Source organism: Mesoplodon mirus, assembly GCF_964341445.2.
Source record: "Mesoplodon mirus genome assembly, chromosome: 5".
NCBI lineage: Eukaryota > Metazoa > Chordata > Mammalia > Artiodactyla > Ziphiidae > Mesoplodon > Mesoplodon mirus.
In genome coordinates, this window is record NC_138980.1 from 39920477 (window position 1) to 39933144 (window position 12668).

Sequence of the window (12668 nt, forward strand, 5' to 3'; positions counted from 1 at the left end):
CCTCCAGGAAAGGAAGCAGCGGTCTGCCTGGGCAGGGGGTGGAGGGAGAGGAAGGGAAGTAAAACTCCCCGCAGGTGCCTGGGGCCCCCTCTGAGAGCGGCAGGTGAGCAGCCCAGCTGGCCTCCTGGGGGCCTAACTCCACATCCTGGTGCTTCCTGGTCCCTCCACCCCTCCTTTGCCTCACGAGCTAAATGGGGCCACTGTAACGCCCCAGGATGCTGTCGAGGACCGGAGTGGACTGCCACCCTTAGGGACCTGCAGCTCCCACAGGGAGGGGCCCCAGCTCACATAGGGCTTTGGGGTGACCATCAGATTCATTCCACGGAGTGTGAGGCTCCTTCATATGTTTTTTTCTAGCTTGATGGATAGTTGGTCATTTCTTTTGTCTTGTAGGACAGATGGCCGCAAAACACTGCTTTTCACTTTGTGGGTTTTAGCTGATTTTATGGCTATTATTTTTTTCTTCCCTTCTCTCTTTCTCTTTTATCATAGTATTAAAAAAAGTCAGACAGTGCAAATATAGTGAATGTCCCATTTCCTCCCATCCCGCGATGGCTCTCTTCCCCTGAGGCGGCCAGTGTCACCACTTCCTGGCCTTCCTTCTCGAGACGCTAGACACTGATGTGTCTGTACCGCCAGCCTTCCTTTTCCTCCTGCTTCTCTTTTCCTTCTCTTCCCTTTCCGTCTTCCTTTTCACCACCTGAACAGTTAAGATATTTACCCACTGCTCTGTAGCTAGCTTTTTCTTGAACGACCCCTCTTGAGGCTCATTGCCTAACATTTTCTGCACTGCTGACCCCTTTTAAAATTTGTGAATAAGGAACAAATCCCCGTGGTTCAAAGGCAGAACAGTAGGGCTTCCCTGGTGGCGCAGTGGTTGAGAGTCCGCCTGCCGATGCAGGGGACACGGGTTTGTGCCCCGGTCCGGGAAGATCTCACATGCCGCGGAGCGGCTGGGCCCGTGAGCCATGACCGCTGACCCTGCGCGTCCGGAGCCTGTGCTCCGCAACGGGAGAGGCCACAACAGTGAGAGGCCCACGTACCACGAAAACAAAAACAAAACAAAAAAAGGCAGAACAGTAGAGGAAAAGGGGGCTGTAGAGAAGGGTCCTTCCACCCACGTGGTCCATTCTGCCCTTCTCTTGTGAACCATCCTTCACTCTGTTCGTGCAAATGAAAATGTGTTCTTACTTTCTCCCCGTCTTTACAGAGGGGAGCACATCATAGGTGTGTTCTGTGCCTTTTTTGGCAAACTGTTTCTGTCGTAGTTCGTAGGGCCCGTCCCCGTGTCTGTACGTTCCCCCAGCGTTCTGCAGTGTGGATGCACCATCGCCCGTCTGGCAGTCCTTCTGTACCTGGGTCCTGCGGTGGCTTCTAGGCTTTTTTCTTTTTTTTTTTTTTTTGCCCCACTGAGCGGCACTTGTGGGAGGCTGTTCCTGGTCAGCACTTGGGTCCTGCTGCCTGGTCCTTGCGAACAGTTGCATGTACTCTTTGGTGTGACAGCCTGGTTGATCTGCCCTCCCAAGGCCCCGCGGGCTGTTTGCAGCATCTCGCCACTGTGGATGGAGCTGTGCCACCTCTCCCTACCCCTCACACCAGCGTGACTCCAGCTGGATGTTTCTGTTGGTCCCTCGAGGCTGGGGGTGGAGCGGGCCCGCCCCTTCTCAGCATCCTGACGGTGCTGACCTCTGATGTCTAGCCTCTCTCCCGCAGCAACTGACCAACCACATCCGGGAGTCACTGCCGGCCCTGCGCAGCAAGCTGCAGAGCCAGCTGCTGTCCCTGGAGAAGGAGGTGGAGGAGTACAAGAACTTCCGGCCTGACGACCCCACGCGCAAGACCAAAGCCCTGCTGCAGTATGTGCCCCTCCCCCTGCCTGGCGCTCTAGGGCCTCCACCTGGCCTCATGCTCCCCCACTCATCCGTCCATCCGTTCGTTCAGCAAACACTTGGCCAGAGCCCTCTGTGTGCTAGGCCCTGTCTTGAGCACTGGGGTCTTCCCAGTGTGCTGGGCAGACACCCCATATGCTCAGAACGGGGAGAAGGGAAGGATGAGGCAAGATAAGTAGATGAGAACGTGTGTACTCTGTGAAATGGCCAAGTATTGAAGTAGGGAAGGGGCTAGAGAGTGCCAGGGTAGTTGTAGGGGTGCCATTTAAAATAAAGTGGCCAGTGAAGGTCCCCCTGAGACAGTGAGAGTCAGGCAGAGACCTGAAGAGGTGAGGAAGGGGGCCATGCAGAGTCCTGGGGTTGGGGGCCCGGCCAGTGCAAAGGCCCTGAGGCAGGATTTCATCCAGCATGTCAGAGAAGGCCCATGTGGCTGGAGCAGAGTGAGCGAGGGGAGAGTGGGAGGAAGGGAGGGCGGGGAGGGAACAGGGTAGAAGAGCCTGCAGGGCCTTGTAGACCATGGGGAGGGCTTTGGTTTTTGCTCTGAGGTGGGAGCCATGGAGGGTCTGAGCATCCGCAGGACATGGCCTGACTCAGGTGTTCATGGGCGCCCTCTGGCGGCTTCAGGGAGGACAGACATGGGGGGAGGGAGCGGAGCCATGTGTCGGCTACTTCTGCTTGCTTTCTTGGAATCCTCACCCTGACTCTAAGGAGGTGCTCCCGGCAGCCACCCAGCTATGAGTCGGAGGAGTGGGTGTGCCCCACGATCTCAGCTTCTCACCCGGGGCTCTTCCTGCCTCCGCACTCCAGGTGTCTGCCCTGCCAGGGACCCCTTAGCTGGCTTGGCTAGAATGGGATCCAGAAGCTCCTTGGCACCTCAGATGGCAGATGGTGCCGCGTACAAGACCCCTCCCAGAGGGACACTGTCCTGTTTGGCCGTTATGGCCCTGACGTCCCCCTACCCTCTCTGCCAAGTGGCACTGCGAATGCTTGTAACATCAGACAGCCTCAGCCCATTCCGAAAAGCTTTCTGCAGCGCCAGCGCTGGCTCCTTACAGGCTTTAGGAGATCTGGTCTAGCGCGTGCTGCAGAGGCCACGGCCTGGGGCTAAACCTGGGCTTGATGGGCAACCACAGGCAGGTGACCACACCCCTCTGAGCCTCATTTTCCTTGCACTGCAGCCCGCAGCAGCTCTCACGTCACGTGGCCATTGGGGAATCTTGTGAAGATGCTTTTGGGGCCCTTGGGGCGGGCCAGGGGACGCCCTCCATGACAGCACCCATCCCCCAGGGTTCGTGTCATTTTTCACCAGTGCCCTGCGGCCCGGCCCGGGTGGTTTTGACATCACAGAGGAGGTGCACCGCTGTCATCTGTGGCCCCTCAGCGAGGGCTGGTGTTCCTTCTTTAGCATCTTATCTGCAGTCCCAGATCCTCCTGCATGTTATGCGCCACACAGACCAGCGGCCAGCAGAGGCCCTTGCTTCTTCCTTCCCTGCTGGTGGGCGTCCCTTTGAATGGCTTGTTGCATGACCTCCTCCTCGGCCTTTATTATAAAAATGACTGCCTTCACGTGTACAGAGGGTGAAAACTTCCCCTCCCTCCTCTGCACCCCAGTTCCTGTCTCCACGCTCTTGTCTTACCAGAGAATGAGAACAGTGGCATCAGACTAGCCCCCAGTTCTACTTTCTCGCAGCTGATGGAAGTGGCATCGAGAGCCTTCCATTTCCCACGGCCGCCCGGAGTATCCCATACACTCTTCACGTGACCCGTGACCCGATGCCCATAGGGGACGTTCGGGTATTTTTTTGCTTCTTCGATAGTTGCTTCTCAAATTCATTGTTGAGCTCACAAGCGAGGATTCCCACAGGGCAGGCTCCTAAAAGAGGGATCACTAGCTTGAGGAGAACTTGAATTTGAATCAGTAGCCTCCAGGGGGGCCCATGCCCGCTGGCCCTCCCGGCCTGGTTCTGGGCACCCCCTCGGGTCCCATACAGGTATATATGGTATGTGGCTCACTTGGAGCCAGTGATAGGAAAGCTAACTGTCTTTACTTTAATCATCCTCATTACCATGATCGATTGTTCTGAGTCTAGCATTTTCCTCCCAGGCACAGCTTGGTCTTTGCTCCATGTCGGGGAACCAAGTTATACAGTGACCTTCACCTCAGCTCCATCCTGTGCACAGAACACAGATCACTTAAAACCCTGGCAGGTTTTTTTCCCCAAGCAGAGGTGATCGGGGACATTTTTCAAACCAGCTCTTGTCCCTCGGCTTTTGTGTTTTGCGCCTGGATCTCTCTCCTTCTAGAACTAGGATCAGGAATGCACATTCCCTAGATGTGTAGTTGTGGCTCTAAACTCAGGACCATTCATCTCTAGGGACCGCTGGTCATCTGTAGATATCTTACCTGCCCTGTACCTTGATGTATTTATTTGCTGTGGCTGCAGCAAAGTACCACGAACTGGGTGGCTTAAACTAAAATAGAAATTTATTGGGAATTCCCTGGAGGTCCAGTGGTTAGGGCTCTGTGCTCTCACTGCCGAGGGCTTGGGTTCAGTCCCTGATCAGAGAAGTAAGATCCCACAAGCCCTGCAGTGTGGCCAAAAAAAAAAAAGAAAAAAGAAAAAGAAAGAAAAAGAAATTTATTGGCTCATATTTATGTACGCTGAGTGTCCAAAATCAAGGTGTCAGCAGGGTTGGTTTCTTCTGTGGAATTCGAGTGGCTTGCTGGCAACTTGGGGGTTCCCAATCTCTGTCTTATCTTCACATGCCGTTCTCCCTGTGTGTGTGTCCAAATTTCCCCTTTTTCTAAGGACACCAGTCACAGAGGCTTAGGGACCCACCCTTCTCCAGTTTGACCCCATCTTAACTAATGACATCTGCAAAGACTCTTGTTTCCAAATAAGATCACATTCTGAGGTACTGGAGGTTAGGACATCAATATGAATTTTGGGGGGGACACAATTTAACTCATGGCAGTTGGTAAGGATGCTCTCTGAGTGCAGCTCAGACTCCAGGGCCCCTGGGAGGCTGGTGCTCAATGCATGCTACGTCTTTTCCCTCCGAGTCTGGCGGCAGCTGCCGTGGTCTTCATCCTGATGCCTAAACCACTCCCTGCTCTGTACTCTGTCCTTGCTGTAGTGCTCAGCCTTTTATGATCTGGGCCCTGATTTGGCCACTGTTCAAGGTCCCCATTCCAGGTGCAGCATTAACGTAGGCCTTTGTGTGTCTCCGGGAAGGAAGTCAAACGTGGGCACTGTCTGCTTCATGTGGGCAGAGAGCTTCTGGGCATCTGGGACACCCTGTGTGTGACCCCCTGGGTGTTCTGGAAGAACCCCATCCATTGGTGGCCGAGGCTGGCCGCCCTGGCAGCTTGCAGGCATCAGCTGTATTTGCCCGTAAGAGCCGGGCTTCTCTGTGCCAGGGAACTGCCAACTCCCTGCTGCCAGCCCAAGGCGGGGCTGGTCCCGATTGGAGCAGCTCCTCTTCTGGGGAAACTCCACACAGTACTTGAGGAGATCCAGAATTGGGGGAATGGAAATGAGGAAATGATTCAGACAGACAGTGCAAGGGACTGGGGGAAACAATTAGAAATGCTAAAGAAGACCAAAATACTGATAAATATCTTGGTTCTTTACTGCTCACTTCCTCACAGCACTAATCAGCAATACTCTGAGACACTTTTTTTTTAAGGGCTGGGCTGGGTTCTAAGGGGCCACGCATGGCGTTACCACATTTCATCAATTACGTGTGCACTTAAAAAAATTTTTTTTACCTTCTCAAACCAGATGATTCAGGTGAATTAGCATTAATTGGCAACATTTTTCTTTTTGGGGGGTGTCCAGGGCCATTAGTGCATTTGGGGACCAGTGCCTGCTTTGAGTTGATGAAATCTAGAAACTCCTTAAATCCTTATTACAGTGACCCTGTGTGGAAGTGCTGTTACAACCAGCCCACTTTGCAGATGAAGAAACTGAGGCTCAGAGGGCAGAGTCACCTGTCCAAGGCCTCTCAGCCCATCAGTGGTGGAGTCCTGACCCAAACAGACTGGGAGGTGGCGGGAACCAGTGGAAGCCACCTGAATTGTGTGGAGGGGCTCCCTTTTCATGTCACGGTCCTGCCGGATCAGGCCAAACCTCAGGGCAGAGGTTGCTAAACTGTGACCCCCGACACATACCCTGCACCTCCCTCTTGCCATCTGCAAAATGGGAGTAATAACGGCCCCCCCCTTGCCCCCAACTCGATGAATGAATAGTCATAACAGGCCTATAGAGCAGGCCTGATGTGTAGCAAGTGCTTGCCACTGGCAGCTCCTGGATTTTGTCTGTTTTTGCTGCTAAAAAATAAAAAGATGGACGTTTTCTGGTGGCCTAGTGGTTAGGATACAGTGCTTTCACTGCGGAGGAAAGTAAGCCACGGCTTGACCAGAGACGTAATTCCGGAGCTGTGTTAAAACCTCGCTTTGACCTTCAGGTTTTCTTTTTCCTCATAGGATGGTCCAGCAGTTTGGGGTGGACTTCGAAAAGAGGATCGAGGGCTCTGGAGACCAAGTGGACACGCTGGAGCTCTCCGGGGGTGCCCGGATCAATCGCATCTTCCACGAGCGGTTTCCCTTCGAGCTGGTGAAGGTAGCACTGCCCGGGCCAGGCCCTCTGGTCAGCCTTGACCCTCCTGCTCAGTCTGCCTTGAACCCGGCCTCCTCCCAGGCCACGAGGTCTCGAGCTCCCACTTCCAGGCCCGGGCCTCCTTCCCTGAGCTTAAGAGATTTCCAGCAGAGCTGTATGAAAGTTCCATTTGTTCCTCTGAATACATGTTCTTTGCAAAGTACATAGAAAATATAGGTAAATTCACGTGGGAAAATGTCCCCAGCATGTGGTTGAAAGGGGAAAAGCAGATTATGGAGCCAGCATGTGCAACAGAACATACAGATGATAGTTACAACATCCTTCATATGAAATCATACACGCATGTCTAGATGTGTGTCTTTGCAGAGACAGACCTGCAAGGATATTCACAAAATGTCAGCTCTGGGTGCTGGGATTGGAGGTTTTCTTTTTGTTTTAATTGCTTGAAGTTTTATACTTTTTTACAGTGAGCATGTGCCATCTTTGTAAAAACCAGTCATGTTCTTTTCAATAGAAGAGCAAAAGCTAAAAGGAAAAAAACACCCATAATCCTAACACCCACAGACAATGCCTCTTAGCACCTGGATGTGTGTCCTTTGAGAATTATTTCTGTGCAAATGCAGGCAAAAAGCCTCCCTGCATCCACAAACACAGTACATATATTCATCCATACCAGTGTGTGCATGTGTATTTTTTAAAAAATTAATTATGTATCTTTGTATTTTTTTTTAATATAATTTGCCATCTTTCCAAACTAGTGTATACATTTCATGCATTGTCAATGGCAAAACACTATCTTATTTTATGACTGTCCCATCGTTCATTTAACCAGTCTCCCATTTTGGGGCATTTAGGTTCTTTGCACATTTTTCAGCAGTTACGGATGGTTTTGTGAATGTAGCTAATTCTTGATTAATTCCTCAAGATAAATTCCTAGAGCTCTTAAAACGACCTTGTGACAGTGTAGGTATGTTTTGATTTGTACTGCCACATAGCCCAGAAGAAAGTTTATTTGAGTTGATTTTCCTTCCAAGAGAGCAAGAGTGTTAGTTTCAGAGCATCCTTGCTGAAACTGAGTTTTAATGTTCTTGAAAATGTTGACCGATTAAATATTCTGCCCTATGAATATAAATGGTACACAGGAGGTGACATTCCCTAGGTACAGACCTGATGTGGCGGTGCCTCAGGTACCTCCTTGCATGTGTTTGGTTTGTCTCTTCTCAGATGGAGTTCGATGAGAAGGACTTAAGACGGGAGATCAGCTATGCCATTAAGAATATCCATGGAGTCAGGCAAGTTCCCCGGGGGGAGGCGCCGTGTTCCCTTCACCTCCATGGTGCCACCCTGCAGCGAGTCAGTCCCCACAATCCTTGGGGTGCCCCGACTCGGGGACCTGGAGAGGGCTCTGGGATGGTTTGCAGTAGCTGTCAGTCTCTCCCTCTGGGTCTCCAAAGGCACTCGAGGGTGGATGTGCTTACTTCTGTGTGGATCTGTCGTAAGCCCCACGGCTGTCCACTGCCCTTGAGTTAAACATGGGTTAAAGGGCCCAGTTACAGTGGTCAGCCAAGTCAGAAAGCTCGCTGCAGATTTGCCCTGGGGGGTGGGGAGGAAGTCAGAGCCAAGGCACGATTGCAGGAACCCCAGCATTTGTCCCTGTCATGGGTGCCCCGGACGCCTCCTGGGTCCCCACCATTTTGTTCCCGCCCTCCACTCTTGTGTCACTGTGGGGTCCTCAGATTGCCCTGGGGGGTTCCAGGTAGCGGACGTGGGCGTCTGACCCCCAGACTTGCTGCAACCTTGGCTCTCTCGGGAACCCAGCCCGTGCCTATGAAATCGCTGACCGTGCTTTGTTTCTCTCTGACTTATCTCCCCTGCCCCCCCGCCCCGGGTACGGATGGTTTTAGGACCGGGCTCTTCACCCCGGACTTGGCATTCGAGGCCATTGTGAAAAAGCAGGTCGTCAAGCTGAAAGAGCCCTGTCTGAAATGTGTCGACCTGGTTATCCAGGAGCTAATCAATACAGTTAGGCAGTGTACCAGTAAGGTATTGGACCCTCGGCAGGGTGACTCCTGGCCTTGTGGAAACGGGGCTGTGGGAGTTTGGTATCAGGCTCCCAATGCTGCTTGGCCTGTGCCCCGCTGGTCCCCCTCCCTCCCCTTCCCAGATTGCCTCAGTTTCCAAGAACGTAGCCTCTACCCAGAGGCTGGGGCAGAAGCGTTTTGGCCTGGATGCAGCCCGGGGGTGCCAGGCCTCCAGATTCCAGACTGGTGGGCAGGGCTCCCTGGGACCCTGATACCAAGCTTAGCATGTGTCTGATGGGGGTCTTGCTGGGCTGTTGCTTTGCTGTCTTCTGGGAAGCAGAGAGGGACCTCGCGTCACCTGCTGGAGGCCAAGCTCCCTGAACCTCCCTGCCCCTCACAAATGCCTTCTTGACAAATGCCTGGCACCCTCAGGCTTTCCTGGAGCCAGCCACTTCCCTGTCCCCAAGGCGCCGAGAAAGGCCCAAACGCCAGCGGCCTAAGGAGTGCTCGGCCCTGGGCTCGCCCCTACCAGCCTCCACCAGCTCCCGCAGGAGCAGTGCTGTCTCCAGGCAGTGGCCCTCGGACCCCCGGCCTGGTTCCCGGGGCAGCACATGTTGGCCAAGGTGCTGAAGCGCTTCCTGGTGGCCAGTTTGTGCTTGCACGTCCCCCATGGCCGTGGAGCTCTGGGTCGGCCTTCCAAGGCAGGAGTTTCTGCTTCATCCTTCTGTTCTCAGTCTGGAAAAGCCCACATTTGCTTCTTAAGCTTCTTCGATTGGAAAAGGGAAGGGAAAGAAACCCAGATGGTTTGGAGATGTTCGTCCTAGAGCTCATTGTCACAGATACGAAAAGGAAAGGCCTCCCCAAACCTTTAGCTGTTCGTACGCTGACTCCCATCCGTAGCACTTTTATAATTAAACCCCAGACTGAGCCCACCCCTTGGACCCAGGTCGCCTCTTGATCCGAAGCAGCTTCCGGGGCAAATGCGGGCGCAGGCTCCTCCATGCATGTCACTAACCAGCTGACTCTCGTTTCTTCTTTCTCTGTCTCCCGTCCTGCGTGTGTGGCCTGCACTGCCCCTGGGTGTCTTTTTACCTCATCCCGCCCTCCGCATGACCCAGGACGGGGCTCTTCACCCCCGACATGGCCTTTGAAGCCATTGTGAAAAAACAGATTGTAAAACTCAAAGAGCCGAGTTTGAAGTGTGTTGATCTCGTGGTCTCAGAACTGGCCACGGTCATTAAAAAGTGTGCCGAGAAGGTAACAGAAGGTTTCATTATTATCACCTATGCATCTGTCCCCCATCTTCTCTTTCCCATCTGAGTCTTAACCCAAGCATCTGGGAAACTCTGCCTCGGCAGGAACCCCCTTCCGTGGGCCAGTGGTCGCTTGGAGACATCTCAACTTTGCCTTGGCAGACACAAGGGGGTGGGCCAGTCGCACTTGGGTTCCACCTTTGCATTTTGGGCCTCTGACGGGGATGGAAGGCCTTTGATGTGGCCAGATGCACTTACTAAGCAGGCAGCAGGGATGAGTGTCCATGCCCATCCCTGGAACACTTTGAGAAAGGTGGTTTCCAGACTGCCACCAACGCAGTGAAACACTTCGCCCGTGTGCTGATCTGCGTGTTCTTACATCACAAGGCATTTAAGAATTTTTCAGAATTCCTTGGCGGTCCAGTGGTTAGGACTCTGCAGTTCCACTGCAGAGGGCCCGGGTTTGATCCCTGGTCCGGGAACTAAGATCTCACAAGCCGCGTGGTGTAGCCAAAAAAGAAAACGGAATTTTTCCTCTAGTGATTTTGACCATTTGCTCAGTTTTTCCCAACTCGTCGTCTTTCCCCAAACCATGGAAACTGGGCTTCTGTGCGTTGGTTTGTTTGCTGCTGCAAAGGCTGGGGCAGCGGGGGTGTCAAAGGAGTGGATCCCAAAGGTGAGATGATTGGGAGCAGTTTCCCGCCCCCCGCAAGGGAGTCCCTCCAAGGTCGATGGCCCAGATGCTGGCCCACCCCCCATTCTAGAACGGGCGCTGCTGCGCACTCCTGAGCTGCGCTCGGACCCTCGCCCTGGTGGCCCAGGGGCTTTAATTACACTGTGTCCTTGCTCTCACCCAGCACTTCGAGGGAGGGGGGTGGCTGTCACCCGCTTTCTCTGCCACTTTCCACCTCTGAAACGCATTCTCGAAAAGCACCTCTGCTTGTGTGCGGGCACCCTCTTGGTCTCTCCGGCCCACTGTCCCCCCACCGTCCCCTTCCTGTCTCCCGGCTGGAGCAGCTCTGAGACAGGAGCGGGGTGGGGAACCAGTGGGCACACTCCATGTCACCCCCCCTCCGCCCATGTTTTCCGTTTGGCTCACGTTGCTGCCCAAGCCACGAAGACCCAGCCGACGCTGCCACTCTGCTTTCCCTCCAGCTCAGCTCCTACCCCCGGTTGCGAGAGGAGACCGAACGAATCGTCACCACTTACATCCGGGAACGGGAGGGGAGGACCAAGGACCAGGTACTGGCTTTTTGTTTCATTCTTCAGATACAGTTTATGTGCAGTAGATCTTGGTTGTGCAGTATGAGTTTTGACAAATGCATACTGCAAGGTCACCACCACCTCACCCAACATACAAAACAGTTCTGCCACCACCCCCCAAATCCCCATCCTTGTGCCCCTTTGTCAATCCCTCCCCGACCCCCAGGCCCACAGGCCCCGGCAACCACTAGGCTGCTCCCCGTCCCTGTAGAATGTCATGCGAACGGACTCTTGGCTGTGGTAGCCTTTTTTTTGCAGTACACGGGCCTCTCACTGTTGTGGCCTCTCCCGTTGCGGAGCACAGGCTCCGGACGTGCAGGCTTAGCGGCCATGGCTCACGGGCCCAGCTGCTCCGCAGCATGTGGGATCTTCCCGGACCGGGGCACAAACCCGCGTCCTCTGCATCAGCAGGCGGACTCTCAAACACTGCGCCACCAGGGAAGCCCCTAGACTTTCTTTTTATATATATATATATATATTATTTTCCATTATGGTTTATCCCAGGAGATTGGCAGCTGTTTATTCAAACTGGAACCGAAACAAGCCCACCTGTTGTATTTGCTTGTGAGATCACCTTGTATAAAACAGTCCCTCTCCCCTTGACATTGATGGAGAAGAAACTTGCTCATTTGTCCTTTACAGGGTCCCCCATTCCCTCGAAGCTTCTGTAACCTGGAAGTTTTGTGAAAAGCTTGAGAGATTCTAATTTGTTTTGTTGTCATGGTTGGCAAGAATGCTACTGTCCCTTCATTTACACACCAGAACCCCCTGTTGCCCCACTGTTGTCATGGCTGGGCTCCGGGGCAACAGGACTCAGACCTTCTAAACCAGCAACAGTGTCTCCCATGGACGGAGCACCCCAGCATTTTCCAGCAACCCCCAAGATCCGAGTGCCTGGCCCACTTTATGCTTGAGGGTTCAGAGGCACAGTGAAGTGACAGGACTGTTTAAGGGCCTGTGTCTTATCTGAGATGACATCCTGACTGGCTGGTGTGTGCCTTTGTCCCCGTGTGTTTCATTTTAATGTCCTCACCTGGCCAAATTACCTTTGCCAGTTTTTTGTTTGTTTTTAATTTTACCTAAGTATAGTTTTTCTGGTTTTTTAAAAAATTTTATTTATTTTTGGCTGCGTTGGGTCTTCGTTGCTGCGTGCAGGCTTTCTCTAGTTGCGGCGAGTGGACGCTACTCTTCGTTGCGGTGCGCAGGCTTCTTATTGTGGTGGCTTCTCTTGTTGCAGAGCATGGGCTGTAGGCACGCAGGCTCAGGAGTTGTGGCTCGCAGGCTGTAGAGTGCAGGCTCAATAGTTGTGGTGCACGGGCTTAGTTGCTCTGCAGCATGTGGGATCTTCCCAGACTAGGGATCGAACCTGTGTCCCCTGCATTGGCAGGTGGATTCTTAACCACTGCGCTACTAAGGAAGTCCTTTACTGAAGTATAGTTGATTTACAATGTTGTTTAATTTCTGCTGTACAGGAAACTGATTCAGTTATCCATGTATATACATTCTTTTTCATATTCTTTTCTGTTATGGTTTATCACAGGATATTGAATATAGTTTCCACCTTTGCCGTTTTAATGAGGCACTTACAGCATGCCGGACACTACTCTCAACATGACATAT

The 12668-nt window shown here is 53.0% G+C and overlaps 1 protein-coding gene across 9 annotated transcripts in view; it reads left to right on the forward strand.

The window, feature by feature from the left end:
- DNM2 (dynamin 2) overlaps positions 1 to 12668 on the forward strand; it is a 93747-nt gene that overhangs the window by 54826 nt on the left and 26253 nt on the right. For 5 of the 9 annotated variants that reach the window (XM_082621380.1, XM_082621377.1, XM_082621381.1 and 2 more), the window contains exons 7-11: positions 1714 to 1856; positions 6379 to 6514; positions 7736 to 7803; positions 8416 to 8554; positions 10941 to 11027. In XM_082621380.1, coding sequence (XP_082477506.1) covers positions 1714 to 1856; positions 6379 to 6514; positions 7736 to 7803; positions 8416 to 8554; positions 10941 to 11027 — 573 coding nt within the window. Of the gene's footprint in view, positions 1 to 1713; positions 1857 to 6378; positions 6515 to 7735; positions 7804 to 8415; positions 8555 to 9650; positions 9790 to 10940; positions 11028 to 12668 lie in introns of all 9 variants that reach the window. The other 4 variants (XM_082621383.1, XM_082621382.1, XM_082621376.1 and 1 more) reach the window with 1 other exon arrangement.